Source organism: Oratosquilla oratoria, chromosome 12, assembly GCF_046742065.1.
Source record: "Oratosquilla oratoria isolate Oo_2021 chromosome 12, ASM4674206v1, whole genome shotgun sequence".
Classification (NCBI taxonomy): Eukaryota; Metazoa; Arthropoda; class Malacostraca; order Stomatopoda; family Squillidae; genus Oratosquilla; species Oratosquilla oratoria.
The window spans coordinates 51,376,781-51,391,780 of record NC_134788.1 but is presented as its reverse complement, the minus strand read 5'-3'; the positions used below and the strand labels follow the sequence as shown (position 1 = coordinate 51,391,780).

The 15,000-nt window shown below is 41.8% G+C and overlaps 1 protein-coding gene across 1 annotated transcript in view; it reads right to left on the bottom strand.

Moving 5' to 3' along the window:
• Nucleotides 1-2,730: 2,730 nt before the first annotated feature.
• The window catches only part of LOC143031727 (uncharacterized), a 15,379-nt gene continuing 3,109 nt past the window's right edge, over nucleotides 2,731-15,000 (bottom strand). Inside the window, exon 2 of the mRNA XM_076195944.1 lies at nucleotides 2,731-5,429. Coding sequence (XP_076052059.1) covers nucleotides 3,655-5,376 — 1,722 coding nt within the window. The 5' untranslated portion in view covers nucleotides 5,377-5,429 and the 3' untranslated portion in view covers nucleotides 2,731-3,654. The remainder of the gene's footprint in view (nucleotides 5,430-15,000) is intronic.

Here is a 15,000-nt window from a genome sequence, read left to right as displayed (position 1 = left end):
TAATTAAATAAAACAATATAGTGGTTTCTCTCGGACTGATATCAGTGTGGTTTTGATGTGGGAGTTAATGTCAGCGTTGATAATATCTTGTGCCTGATTCAGAAACGCTGGTCAAATTTGTTCATGGGCAGCCGTGATTTTTTTTTCTCATATATTTACTTTATATATTTCATATTAGTTCTAATTATTTTATATATAAAATAACTTTAATAATAAATTTATTAAAATTAGCAGAAATACATATTAATAAAATAAATAGGTATTTGATATAAAAAAAATCTCCGTCTTTATTTTCTGCACGAGGGGATGGAAAGGTGTGGGGGATTTAGTGAAGCGGCCTTGCTGTGGATGCACTGTGTCTTGTTGCATTGCTTCCCGACTTGGCCAGTGGGCAAGAGACAGCGATGACCTCATCCACGAGTAGCTAAGATGAGAGGGAGGAAAGGGTGTGTGTTCTTAGTTTGTCTACCCTTGGTATATAATTACAGTGGCGGCGCCAGGGGGGGCTTGGGGGGGCTTTAGCCCCCCTAAAAAGTGGCCAGCCCCCCCAACTGAAATGAGCAAATTAAAAATTTAAAACACTCATTGAAATAATTTTATTAAGTGGAATTTTTAATTGCCAGGGCTAAAGATTTGTCAGCCATCAGTGCTAACCCTACCATCAACCCCCTCCCCTTCTGAAATGATGATAATATAAGTGTATTATCATATTACTATTAGCCCCCCAAAAAATTTGCTCAGCCCCCCATTAGCCTCCCCAACTAAAAATTCCTGGCGCCGCCGCTGTATAATTATTCGTTTTATTATATACATACATATATATATATTTTTTTTTTTTTTTTTTTTTTTTTTCACAGGACCATTATGTGCAGCTCTTGTTAGATGCCTAAGTGCCGCCCCGGGGCAGTTCTCAGTGACGTCACTCTCCCCCATCACCCCCTTCCTCACTATTACAGCTATTGGCTTGCGAAATAATTAAACAGATCTTAATTTTTCTTATTTAATGTCCCTATTACTGAAAGGATATGGGGAAAATATTTCATATTCTGCTGATTCTAACGCAAAATTCGTATATTACGGTGAAATATTCAGGGCTTTGATATTTTTTTATTATAATTATTTTGTCAGCCTTGTGGCCGGTATGTCCTGACTAGAATTACCGTCCCAGGGCATATGCACTGCCTCCCCACACCCTCGTGGCGCAGTGGTAAAATTCTCGGCTGCCACTACAGTGGTCCGGGTTCGAATCCCGCCCAGGGCTGAAATAATTTCAGTATCGCTGCGCTGTGGGTCGTTACCCCAACTCTCGTGGGCGGGGAGTGTACGCGTGTAAGGTCACAGCATTACCCATACATCGGTCATATAAGAGCTCTCTTCCGGGAGGGAAATAGCTGTCGATCACAACACGTGATCCAAGACCATGGTGAATCACGATTACACACGAGGGGGTTATGGTCTATGTCAATTGTCATCCTACACAAAACCGACTTCTAGTCCATCATACCACATTACACTAAAACCTTCCAATAAAATATACACCAAAATCTCTCAATTCCGCCACCTGCCCAAAATAATATCACTTTAGATGGCTTTAATCTCTATGTATAACTACATCCCTTTTTAGCCAAATTAGTGCATTATCAACAAGTCGACAAAATTAAAGTCTATTGTGCTTCGAAGCACTCTTCACGTCATCAGGTTTACGTTACTCGAGAACTGCACTAAATAAGAATCTGGTACAGCTGTGGGCTACACTAATTAAGAATCTAGTACTGCCGTGGGCTGCACTAATTAAGAATCGGGTACTGCTGTGGGCTGCACTAATTAAGAATCTGGTACAGCTATGGGCAGCACTAATTAAGAATCTGGTACAGCTGTAGGTTGAACTAATTAAGAATTTGGTACAGCTGTGGGTTGAACTAATTAATAATCTGGTACAGCTGTGGATTGCCTTAACAATCTGGTACAGCTATGGGTTGCACTAATTAAGAATCTGGTACAGCTGTGGGTTGAACTAATTAAGAATCTGGTACATCTGTGGGCTGCACTAATTAAGAATCTGGTACAGCTGTGGGCTGCACTAATTAAGAATCTGGTACAGCTGTGGGTTGCACTAATTAAGAAACTGGTACAACTATGGTCTGCACTAATTATGGTACAGTTGTGGGTTGCACTAATCAAGAATCTGGTGCAGCTATGGGCAGCACTAATTAAGAATCTGGTATAGCTGTGGGTTGCACTAATCAAGAATCTGGTACAGCTGTGGGTTGCACTAATTAAGAATCTGGTACAACTGTGGGCTGCACTAATTAAGAATCTGGTACAGCTGTGGGCTGCACTAATTAAGAATTTGGTACAGCTGTGGGCTGCACTAATTAAGAATTTGGTACAGCTGTGGGTTGCACTAATTAAAAATCTGGTACTAATGTGGGCAGATAAAAATCTTGATCTTAGTCAACAGTCCTCATGGACTTGTGAACAGCTATAATCTCCTTAGTGTGTCCTCCCGCCCAAGATTATATCACCTGAACAGCATTCATAAAATATATCCCGAGACAGAGTAAATAAAACCATGAACAAATCAAAAAGTTATCTTTTATATTTCATTTACAGGCTGCAAGAGAGACCCAAGGTAATGGATTGATATCCACTTCTATTTCAGTTCCTCCATACTTGTGTTGACAATTTAGACAATCTACCAGTCCCATAAAGGTGTACTGATAAGCTGAATCCATTTAGACAGTTTTATTTTAGGAAGGTTGTGCGAAAAAAAGAAGAAAAAAAAGAAAAAAAAAAGTGCAGTCACCTGAATATTTCAGGATTTTGAGGTAAACAGCCTTGAGGACAATCATGTACATCAGTTTATTGAATTACGTAACTCGTTCTCTCCCTTGTTCTTCTTCTTGCACTCTCACAGATAATACAAATTGCTTACTTATCGTTACAATTACGAGGCGGGAGCACAATAGTATTTCCTACATTCCGCAAATGCATTTGTTCATTCCAACAAGCTTATCTGCAGTCGCAAAAACAAAACAATCCACACACTGTATATACACCCAAGAGATACAGTTGACATAACAGCATCAAGTATTCCACAAGTCCATGTGGAAATATATATATACATATAGAACATATATATATGCATAATAACACCTACACACTCACATACAATAGAGACAGACCCATGTGATGTTGGTCCTTTCTACATTTAGGTACTCACAAATACACATATATATGCATACATCATATATGCTTTTTATATGTATCGTACATGTATATATGCATATACTGTACATATGTATATACATATTCCCTGTGTTTATATATATATACATAAAATTCTTACAGTTATTTACATAATAACAACACTGAGGAGGTAAAGTCCTTAGCTCGGACATGATATTATACCTGGCAGAAGTTCTATGACTGAGTACGATGCAAACTTAACCCTTACATTATACCTCTAAGGAAAATCCACTACTGGACCTAACACCCTACGAAGATGTATTCTCCTTCTGGGTCATAATACTAAGTGATTACATGGGTACAACTATATCTACAACTTTTCCAATCTGCTTATGACAGTCATTTTTAATACTACTAATTGCAATGCCTTTCGAAATTTTTCCTCCAAAGCTGCCGAGTCCCACATCAAGCAACGTGACCACCGGGACCGTAAGCCTCCAATTTATTCTCCAAGTCGTGGGCAGTGGTGTTCTTTAGCTGCAAAATCATCTCGTGATCCAGATCAGGTTCAACTTTAATCTCTTCCGGACTATCTCTTGCAATGATAAACGTCTCTATCGATTCTTCCTCTGAACGCCCAAAGGACGCCCCTTTGGCAGTGCATGTTCGACTATGCTTCTTCTGGGTCGCTGCATCTGTAAATATGGCATTACAACGAGTACATTTAACAAAATGCCTTCCTGGGTGCATCCTTAAATGCCTCTTAAGGTCACGAAACTGGGGAAAGGCAGTCATACACATTCCACACTTATGAGCCTTGTCGCCCGTGTGTGTTCGCATGTGAACATTCAGGGATGACGACTTGGAAAAGGTAGCATTACAGACTGTACATTTATGAGACTTTCTGTTCAGGTGGCTTCGAACATGAGCCTTCAGCGTTGATGCCTGAGAGAAGGAAGCATTACACAGTTTGCACTGATGAGGTTTTGCATCAGGGTGTGTCAAGAAATGAGCTTTAAGATGGGAAGCTACAGAAAATTTTGCATTGCACACAGAGCACTTATAAGGTTGCTGAATTGTGTGAGAATGGAAATGGACATTCAATTCGTATGGAGTGCAGAACGAAGCGTCACAAACCGTACACCTATGAGGTTTGTCTTCAATATGGGACATGAAATGAACCTTTAAAATAGACAGATGAGGAAAAGAATCGTCGCAAATTGTGCACTGATACGGCTTCTCGCCGGTGTGGGTCGTGAGATGAATATCCAAGTCATACGCTTGAAGAAATGATGCGCCACAAAACGTACAGTCGTGGGAACTCTCTCCTGCATGAATCTTCAAGTGGTTCTCGAGGTGATATGTCTGAGTGAAGGAAGCGTCACAAACGGGGCATTTGTGCGGCTTCTCGTCCTGGTGCGTCTTCATGTGAATTCTAAGACGATTTGCAGAGGGTAGCACTGCATTACAAACTGTGCAGTTATACGGCTTAATCCTATGCGACCTGTCATGGTTCTTTAGAACCGAGGGATCTGAAAACGAAGCACCACAAATAGTACATTGGTAAGGTCTCGCAACAGTGTGTATCCTGATGTGACCCTTCAGAGTTGAGGAATGGGAGAAGGACACCTCACAGTGGGGACACTTGTATGGCCGCTCCCCTGTATGAGCCCTGAGATGGGTTTTGAGGTCACTTACTCGAGAGAATGCCGCATCACAAACCTGGCATTTGTGCCGTTTCTCCCCTTTGTGAACCACGTTATGAGCCTTCAGAGAACAGGCTTGAGAAAAGACGGCGTCGCAGACCTTGCACCTGTACGGCATCTCCCTCGTGTGCGTTCTAACGTGCGACTTCAAAACACTGGGATCAGAGAAGGCTGCATTACAAAATGAACACTGGTGAGGTTTCTTATCGAGGTGGGCTTGCATGTGAACCTCTAGGTGAAATGAACGAGAAAATGCAGCATCACACACCGTGCACTTGAAAGGTTTCTTTCTCTGTTGTGTGCCGCAGTGGAGTTTCAGGGTCGCAGGATTCGGAAACGAAGCGTCACAGACTCGATGTTGATGGAAGCTGTTACTGCTCATAGAAGACTCAGAAGTATTTGAAAAAACATTTCCGAAGTTCATATTCTTCGCAAGCTGCTGAACATTGTATTGATTAGTCTCCATTGTCCTCTTTGCCATCTTCTGGACACCTCTTCGTTACTATTTCATGGCAAACGCTCTCCAGTATATTTCTGAAACAAAGTGTAGCAACCATATATTAGCAAAAAAAATTTAGTACATTAATGAAATTATTCTACTGCTCAAAATCGATGATAAATGCCCAGAATCTAAAAATAAGAATGAACACTTCAAATTACCATTTGGTTGATAAATTACTTCCCAGATTCTATTGAACTTTTCTGGTGTACAACTGGGTCATGAGTGCTAAACTTGCAATACCCACATTACTTAATACTAGCATTTTTGGAACTCTCATAGACCTCTGGGGAAAAAAAAAAAAAAAAAAAATTGGACTCCTGTTTGTGTTGTATAAGTATGAATCTGATACCAGAGCCTGTGACTAGTTAACCCATTCAACTCCGATGACAAGATGTCTTGTCATTTGGTCAAATAAAACAAAAAATCATAAAACACCAAAATGTTTGATCAAACACCAGAAAAATATGACGTCAGTCCTCACTTCGCTCGCAGCGAAGCGAGGACTGACGTCATATTTTTCTGGTGTTTGATCAAACATTTTGGTGTTTTATGATTTTTTGTTTTATTTGACCAAATGACAAGACATCTTGTCATCGGAGTTGAATGGGTTAATGGTAATGATAGGAGAATTATGATGGGTGGATTGAATGATAGGGCAATTATGAGTGAAAAGGTACTGTAAAAGTAGCACTGAAAGAAACAAGAACTAATAAGAACCAGGATTAACCAGGTTTCATGTCTTGATGTAATTGGTACCAAGTGCCTTCAGAGAATCATGGGGGCATCGCTAATATTACTACATATCAAACCAGAGACTGTACTAAGAGATTCAGTCTAAGCCAGTTCCCAGCATAATTCCTGAATGTCAAGTACAGCTATATGGGCATGTAACATTTCCCAATGCTGATCCTATTCAGCGTTGTCTCCACAAGAGACGACCCTTGATGGAGGAGACGAAGAAGGGGATGACCGCAGAATTACAGGGGCAAGTTGATCGAACTTGACGAGAGTTGTTTGGAGTGGGACGGGTGGCTGCATGGAAGCTTGCTCGGAGGGACCGTGGGGACTGTCGTCGGCATGCGAGAGAAGCAATACACACTCCCTGGCACATGTCGCCTCCATTTGATGATATGAAAAGTCTGACAAAGGATAGAATGGTAGCAACAGACTGGTTCATAAGGCTGTCCAATGTGTCACAGGGAAGAGCATCAATCCCCATTTGATGATATGAAATGTCTGACAAAGGATAGAATGGTAGCAACGGACTGGTCCATGAGGCTGTCCAATGTGTCACAGGGAAGAGCATCAATCCAACTCATTAGAAGTGTGTGTAGTCCCACTATATACGGGTCCTCTGCCCCCATTTGATGATATGAAATGTCTGACAAAGGATAGAATGGTAGCAACAGACCGGTCCATGAGGCTGTCCAATGTGTCACAGGGAAGAAACGATCAGAAGTGTGTGTAGTCCCACTATATACGGGTCCTCTGGCTCTCCCAGTGGAACCGATGTAAAGGATCTTGCCCATGTAATAATGTGGGTCTCTTTCTGTATCACCATTGTAAGTTAGCTCTCCTTATGCAACGAGGTGGAGAAAATATAGCAGGAGTTGGTAGAAAATCTTGAGCTGGGTCCAAAGAGCGTTATCCCCTCCATACGAAGGCAATGGTATTAATGGGTTTTGAAAACTTGTAACACTGATGACTCTCTGATATCTATCTTGCAGGACTAGATCTTACAGGAACCGGTCTTTGGTCCAAAAGAAGATATAACAAGATGGATAGCTAAGGCAAAATTCCCTTTGGTTGCAGAAACATATCAAGGACTTTTTCCCCCTTACAAAGGTTTGGACACATGGAAAGAATGAATGAAGAAAGATTAGAAAGAGAGGTGTGGAAGGCAGAGGTGGAAGGAGTGAACATGAGGGGGCGACCTAGGATGAGAAGTATGGATGGGGTAAAAGGGGCATTGGGAAAGAGGGGAATGTCTGTTGAGGAAGGACGGGAGAGGACAGAAGATAGGGGTGAATGGAGAATGGTTGTGTATGGGTGATGCTTGAGGGGGAGTGAGTGGGGGATGGGGGGTGAGGGAGTATGTATGAGAAATAAATTGATGCAGCCCAAGGGGATTTTTCCCCATCTTCTCCTTTTCTGCATAAGGGGATGAAGGGGGGGGGGGGAGTTGCCGATTTAATGAAGTGGCCTTGCTGTGGATGTGCTGTGTATTGCAACACTTGCTTCTGACCCAGGGCAGTGGGCGAGATGCAGGGATGACCCTTTATCCAGGAGGTGCCAAGGGGGTGGATGAGAGTGGAGTATGTTGGGGATGGAACGGGTGGGAGTGTTTTTTATGCCTTTGTTTTTTAGCTACCTCCCTTGTAAGAGGGAAAAGGCCTTTGGTATATATATATATATATATATGTACAAAGGAGGTGGCCAAAGTCATATAATGAATGCTCACTTTCATTTTCTTTCCCTCCTTTCTGCTGTCCCCTTAACCCATTCAACTCCGATGACAAGATGTCTTGTCATTTGGTCAAATAAAACAAAAAATCATAATAAAACAACAAAATGTTTGATGATCAAACAGCACCAGAAAAATATGACGTCATCAGTCCTCCTCGAGGAGGACTGATGACGTCATATTTTTCTGGTGCTGTTTGATCATCAAACATTTTGTTGTTTTATTATGATTTTTTGTTTTATTTGACCAAATGACAAGACATCTTGTCATCGGAGTTGAATGGGTTAAATCTATCCTTGACCACCGCTACAATCCTTCCTCTTTGGTGGAATATTGTCTATGAAACAACGGTTACTCCCATCATCTGTGTGCTGGTGGTGTCATCACAAGTGTGCTGGTCTCGCATTCACTTAGTTGCGGAGTTGAATTCCACACTTGTTTCCAGTTCCCAGCAGTGACTGTTACGTGCCACAACAGTCCAAGTACATAGAGCACAGGTTGTAGCCCCAGCTGGAACTCCGTACCTCCTAGTGTAGGAGCCCCACCACCTTACTGTCATCAAAATGCAACACGTATAGGAATGTTTGGATTTGACAGATGAGAGAATGGGTGGAAGAACCAGCCCATCTTCCTCCACCCACACTCTCAATATATTCAAGTTTTCAACCACTGCACATAAAGTAACTATGAATACATTTGTCAGAGCTTGGAGATACAAGATCACACACCCTTAATGCCACTACACATTGAGTCTAGTTCAGGTATCCCCTTCTCACCCTCCAGAGGCTGGTGTTCCAATCCACTATCACAAGATTCAGTGGTACTTATTGAATTGATATAGTTTTTAATGTATTTATTGAATTGATATAGCTTTTAACTCACTGGAAGTTGTACTTTCTCCTAGCTGCACGAAAACATCTTATTGGATATAACAATTCTTATTACTGAAAGGGTCATCACGAGCAGAGCAAAATCTGAATGCTGGGGTAAATGACTCGATACGGATGAAGTTATTCACAATAGGAGAATTGTAATGAGTTTGCGAGGTCATACACTGCTAACCAGTCATCATATGAGCAAGTGTCACCTAGAGCAGATGGAATGAATCAAATTGGTTTTAACTTCCCTTTCAGTGGCCAAACTAAGAGATTATTGTTTTTGTTTTGCTCTGTAGTTTATCAGCACTTCTATTCTTATGTGCTACTGTCATCCATAATCTTGTATTTCATATTTTAGTTTAGTTAGTCTAAAGCATTTATACATACATATACAAAGGCTTTTTCCCCCTGACAAGGGAGGTAGCCAAAAAGGGAAAGGCATAAAATCATTTCCACCCATTCCATCCCCGAATACACTCCACACCCCTCCACCCTCCCTCTTATCTGAGTACCTCCTGGATGACAAGTCATCCCTGCACCTTGTCCACTGCCCTGGGTCAGAAGCAGTGTCGCAAGACACAGCACATCCACAGCAAGGCCGTTTAATTAAATCGGCGACCCCCCTCTCCGTCCCCCCATTGCATATAAGGAGAGGACGGGGAGAAATCCCTTCGGGCTGCGTCAAATTTTGCTCACACATACTACCTCACCCCCCACCGCCCCGCCCATTCCACCTCATGCATTTATAGTTTGATTAAAAGTCCTGTGGTCTGTGGGAGATTGTGGAGCAGAGGTATTGATACTCTGTCACCAAGGATTTGATGTGGAGTTGATGCTTTTGACCCAGAACAAATTATTTCCATCCTTATGGGAAATCTTGTACCACTGTCATGCATTCTTATATTTCATGTTAGTTTAGATAACATGGGGGCATTTATAGTTTGGTTAAAAGTCCTGTTTTCTGTGGAAGGTTGTGGAGCAATGATAGAGGTATTGATACTCTGTTGCCAAGGATTTGGTCTACATTCAATGCTGTTTGAGCCAGAACAAGAGTGACTTGGTACAAAAAGATTACAAGGCAAAGTTCCCAAACTCTGCAACCTAAGACCGAGCAACATCTAAAACTCTGCTATAATTACGCGTCTTCTAAAACCCAGCAGAACACCCCAAAAAATGGGCATCATAGTTCCCGGTACATCCACTTGGCAATGATTGTTTTTTGGCTTTTGGTGTGGTGATTTGTGATAGTACCATGGTGTGGAGTCCACGGTTATTTTGTGTATCTACAGTGCCTCCATAGCTCTGTTATTGCTATCATGTCTCCCAAATGTCATGAAACAGATATTTTCTAGAAGTCAGAACATTCTATTTCTTGGCTCAGCATTGGTCCCAAGGGTGCCAAGTTCTTCAACTTGTACAAAGGAAGAGCATACTGACAGGAGACCTTTTGGTCCATAATTACGTCAGATGCTAGATACGGAAGGGAACTGTGCTTAATCCGTCTCCCAAGGGTGCCAAGTTGTTCAGGAGCTTCAATTTGTACAAAGGAAGAGCATACCAACAGACCTTTTGGTCCATAATTATGTCACATGCTAGGTATGGTAGGGAACTGTGCTTAATCCCTCTGCTAGCACAGGGAAGGTGGTGGTGGTGGCGAGAAGCCTATGCCAGGATGTGCGTAACTGTGGCCGACACCATCACCTTTGCCCTACGTGCTCGGACTATTGGAAATCAGAGAGAGGAGCGGGACTTGAACCCACAACTAAGAGAACGCAAGACCAGTATGCTTCCGTCTGAGCCACCAGCACACACAGGGGTAACCGTGACGAAACAGCTGATATGTGGTACCCCATCAGGAATACACTCGACAACAAAGGGTTGAATTTCTTGTTACTGAAGGGGGCATGTATAGCGAAATAAAGCTACAGGCCCAGGCATTGGGTAGGGGACAAGGATGGCCCATCATCCACAAGTAGCTAAAAGAAAAATTTTGGGTGTTGGATGGGTGGCATGCCTTTGCTGGCTACCTCCCTTATATGGGGTGAAATCCTTTTGGTATACAGAATAATATTTCTTAACCAGAATTTCATTCCCTGAAAACCTGACTGGCAATGGTCCCTGGGCCCTCGCAAATACCCAAGACACCGTTTCCCAACCCTGGGGTCGCCAAGCATTTTTCCTGGGGTCACCAAGTCATCTTGTATGATAAATCAATATCAAGCTTCCAAATTCATATTACATATACATATACCTTACACAGGGGGGGTAGCCAAAAAGAAAAAGGCATAGAAATCACTCCCACCCATTTCATTTCCCATATATTCCACTCCTCTTCACCCTCCTCCCTCCCTCCTATCTTGGCACCTCCTGGATGACGGGTCATCCCTGCATCCTATCCACTGCCCTGGGTCATATTGCTATAATAAAATTCAATGATGTTAACTTTGTCTTTTACAACCTTACAGTGAAGAAAGACTAGTAAAGGAGGTATGGAAGGCAGATGTGGAGGGAGTGAACATGAGGGGACGTCCTAGGATGAGGTGGATGGATGGGGTGAAGGGGGCTTTGGGGAAGAGGGGAATGTCTGTTGAGGAAGGAAGGGAGAGGACGGAAGACAGAGGTGAGTGGAGAATGGTTGTATATGGATGATGTTGTGACTGCATGAGGAGGAATGGGCGGGGGGGTGGGGGGGTAGTATGTGTGAGTAAATTTTGACGCAGCCCGAAGGGATTTCTCCCCGTCCTCTCCTTATATGCAAAGGGGGACGGAGAGGGGGGGTCGCCGATTAAATGAAGCGGCCTTGCTGTGGATGTACTGTGTCTTGCGACACTGCTTCTGACCCAGGGCGGTGGGCAGGGTTCAGGGATGACCCGTCATCCAGGAGGTGCTCAGATGAGAGGAAGGGTGGGAGGGGTGTGGAGTGTATTTAGGGATGAAATGGGTGGGAGTGTTTTTATGCCTTTCCCTTTGTGGCTACCTCCCTTGGAAGGGGGAAAAAGCCTTGGTATATGTATGTATGTACATTACCTTTCTTACACATATATTTATCATACTTGTCCCCTACTTTTTACAGTTAACAACTCGTCATATATATTAACATGTACACAAAAATATTGGTGGGGTCGCAGTCATACCATGAAAAAAAGGTTGGGAAACACTGATCTAAGATATTTGGACCTGGGCCAGAAACCAAATGCCAGCCTCTTGGGGACCTTGAGATGGAATTGAGGATGTTGACAGGTTCTGAAGATGAATAGCAAGGAGAGGATTCTCATCCATCCTGCATAAGCAGCCCACAAGCATCCCCCTACAAGTAACGACTTAGACGAAGGGTTAAATAGTGATGTTAGTAAGTTTGCGGACGACACTAAAATAGGACGCCTAATTAGGTCAGGAGACGACGCCCAGATTCTGCAGGATGACCTTAATAAGCTGTTAACATGGTCGGTGAAATGGCAAATGAACTTCAATATCTCTAAGTGTAGCATGTTAAACGTAGGGCTACACAACCCCGAAAATAGATACAACTTAGATAACACGTTTTTAGACAAATCTGAGTGCGAGAGGGACTTGGGAGTTCTGGTGAGTCCGGACCTTAAAACCAGGAAGCAGTGTATTAGCGCCAGAAATAAAGCTAACAGAGCATTAGGCTTCATTGCTAGGACGGTAACGAATAGAAGTGTAGAGGTAATTATTAAACTCTATCTAGCGATAGTTAGACCCATCCTTGACTATGCGGTACAGTTTTGGTCTCCGTCCTACAGAATGGACGTAAATTCACTAGAATCAGTACAGAGAAGAATGACCAAAATGATACAAGGACTCGGAAATTTGCCTTACGAAGAGAGGCTTAGGCACCTAAACTTACACTCTCTGGAAAGACGCAGAGTACAGGGTGATCTAATAGAAGTGTTCAAGTGATCAAAGGCTATAACAAGGGTGATGCAAACAAGGTCATCATAATAAAACAACAGGGCAGGACTCGCAGTAATGGGTATAAACTGGACAAATTTAGATTTAAGAAGGAAATAGGCAAGAATTGGTTTACTAATAGGGTGGTCGATGAATGGAATAAACTTGGTGACCATGTGGTGGGCGCTGAAACTATCAGTTGTTTTAAAAAACGATTAGACAACTTTATGGATGGGGATGACAGGTGGTGATGGATACGGAGCTGCCTAGTGTAGGCCTTATGGTCTTTTGCAGTCTCCTTTATTTCTTATGTTCTTATGTAACATAAGACCATAAGAATGAAGGAGACTGCAAGAGACCATAAGGCCTACACTAGGCAGCTCTGTATCCATCACCACCTGTCATCCCCATCCATAAAGCTGTCTAATCGTTTCTTAAAACAACCGATAGTTTCAGCGCTTACCACATGGTTACTAAGTTTATTCCATTCATCGACCATCCTATCAGTAAACCAATTGCCTATTTCCTTCTTAAATCTAAATCTGTCCAGTTTATAACCATTACCACTAAAAAGGAAAATGTCTCAGTCTCAACAAATTTCCCACATAAAACCAATTATCTAAATACTTTATTAGTTTTAATGATGTGTTTCATGAAATCTCAAACTTCCTCCACACCCTAGGAAAATGATGGGGGTACAAATGAGTCAAAGAGGGCTTCTAAGCCTAGTTTACGTTTGAATTAGTTAAGATAATAAACTGAATGTGAAATGCAGAGGCAAAGAAGAGAACTGGGGTACAATGGGAGATGTCAGATGGTATATCTGTGGCAAGGTAATCTGTGCATTTGGCACAAATGAACGACAAAAGACGAACAAAGTGTGGAAAGTAGAAGTGGAAGGATTGGGCTTGGGAATCTGATAGAACGAGGTGGGTGGATCATATGGAGTCTGCAAGAGACCATAAGGCCTACACTAGTCACTTCCATGTCCATTAATACCTATCATCACCAGCCATTATGTTATCTAACCTTCTCTTAACCCATTAAGATGACAAGATTCTTGTCATTTGGTCAAATAAAACAAAAAATCATAAAACACCAAAATGTTTGATCAAACACCAGAAAAATACGTCAGTCCTCGCTTCGCTCGCAGCGAAGCGAGGACTGACGTCATATTTTTCTGGTGTTTGATCAAACATTTTGGTGTTTTATGATTTTTTGTTTTATTTGACCAAATGACAAGAATCTTGTCATCGAAGTTTAATGGGTTAAACAACCAATAGTTGCGGCACTCGCTACATGGTTACCAGGTCTCCATTTGTTGACCACTATTGGTACACCAGTTCTTGCCTATTTCCTTCTTAAATCTAAATTTGTCCAATTTAAATCCATTATTGTGAGTCCTGCCCTGCATCACCCTTATTAAAGCCTTTGATCCACTTGAAAACCTCTAATTGATCACCCCCACACTCTGCATCTTACTAGACAGTTTAAATTAAGGTGCCTAAGCTGGTTACAATAAATTTCTGAGCACACGAGGTGATGGGAGGTTATGGATGTACAGTAGAACCTCTACTTATGATTGCATAAACATACGATGTGATATTCGATCTAATATTTGACTCTACACCCGAAGTAATTTCCAACATAAGAAGTTGTCGAAGTTTCGCATATATAAGCTAAGTTAGAGTAGCCTAAGTTACGATACGTATCTCAGTCACCACCTCTCTACCTACACCTACCGTCTCCTGCATCGCCAAGCCTAAAACTCCGTTCGCCCGTCTCTAAGGTAAAGTGACAATAAAAAACCCTTTTTATTGATTATTTCCTTATAAATTATTTTTTTCTTACATCTCTCTTATATACAGTAATGCATTTGTTTTATTGCTATGTGTAATTATCTGCAGTACAGTATTTATTAAGGAGTTATCATAGGTTTTTGGGCTGTGGGACAAATTAAATGAATTACAGAGTATTCTTATGGGAATATTTTATTCAACATACGAAGTAGGTCCTAGAACAAATTAAATTCGTATGTAGAGGTTCTCCTGTATATAGAGCGTCTGTCAAGCAGGGTAATAGGAGTGCAAAAAATAGGAATGTCAAGAGGGGGGTAGATATTTGTGATGGGACAATACCAAAATTTTCAACGATTCCGATACAAGTCCCAATATTGCTCTGAACTTCCAATTCAGGTATGAATCCCATTTGTATACCTGTATGGATTATAATCCATGATTGTTTTCAGTCCCTGCAGTTGGTTCGAGAAAAATACTTTATGAACAGAATACATTTATTAATCAGAACTGGAAATTTTGAGCAGTATCGACTCTTATTGGAATCATTGAA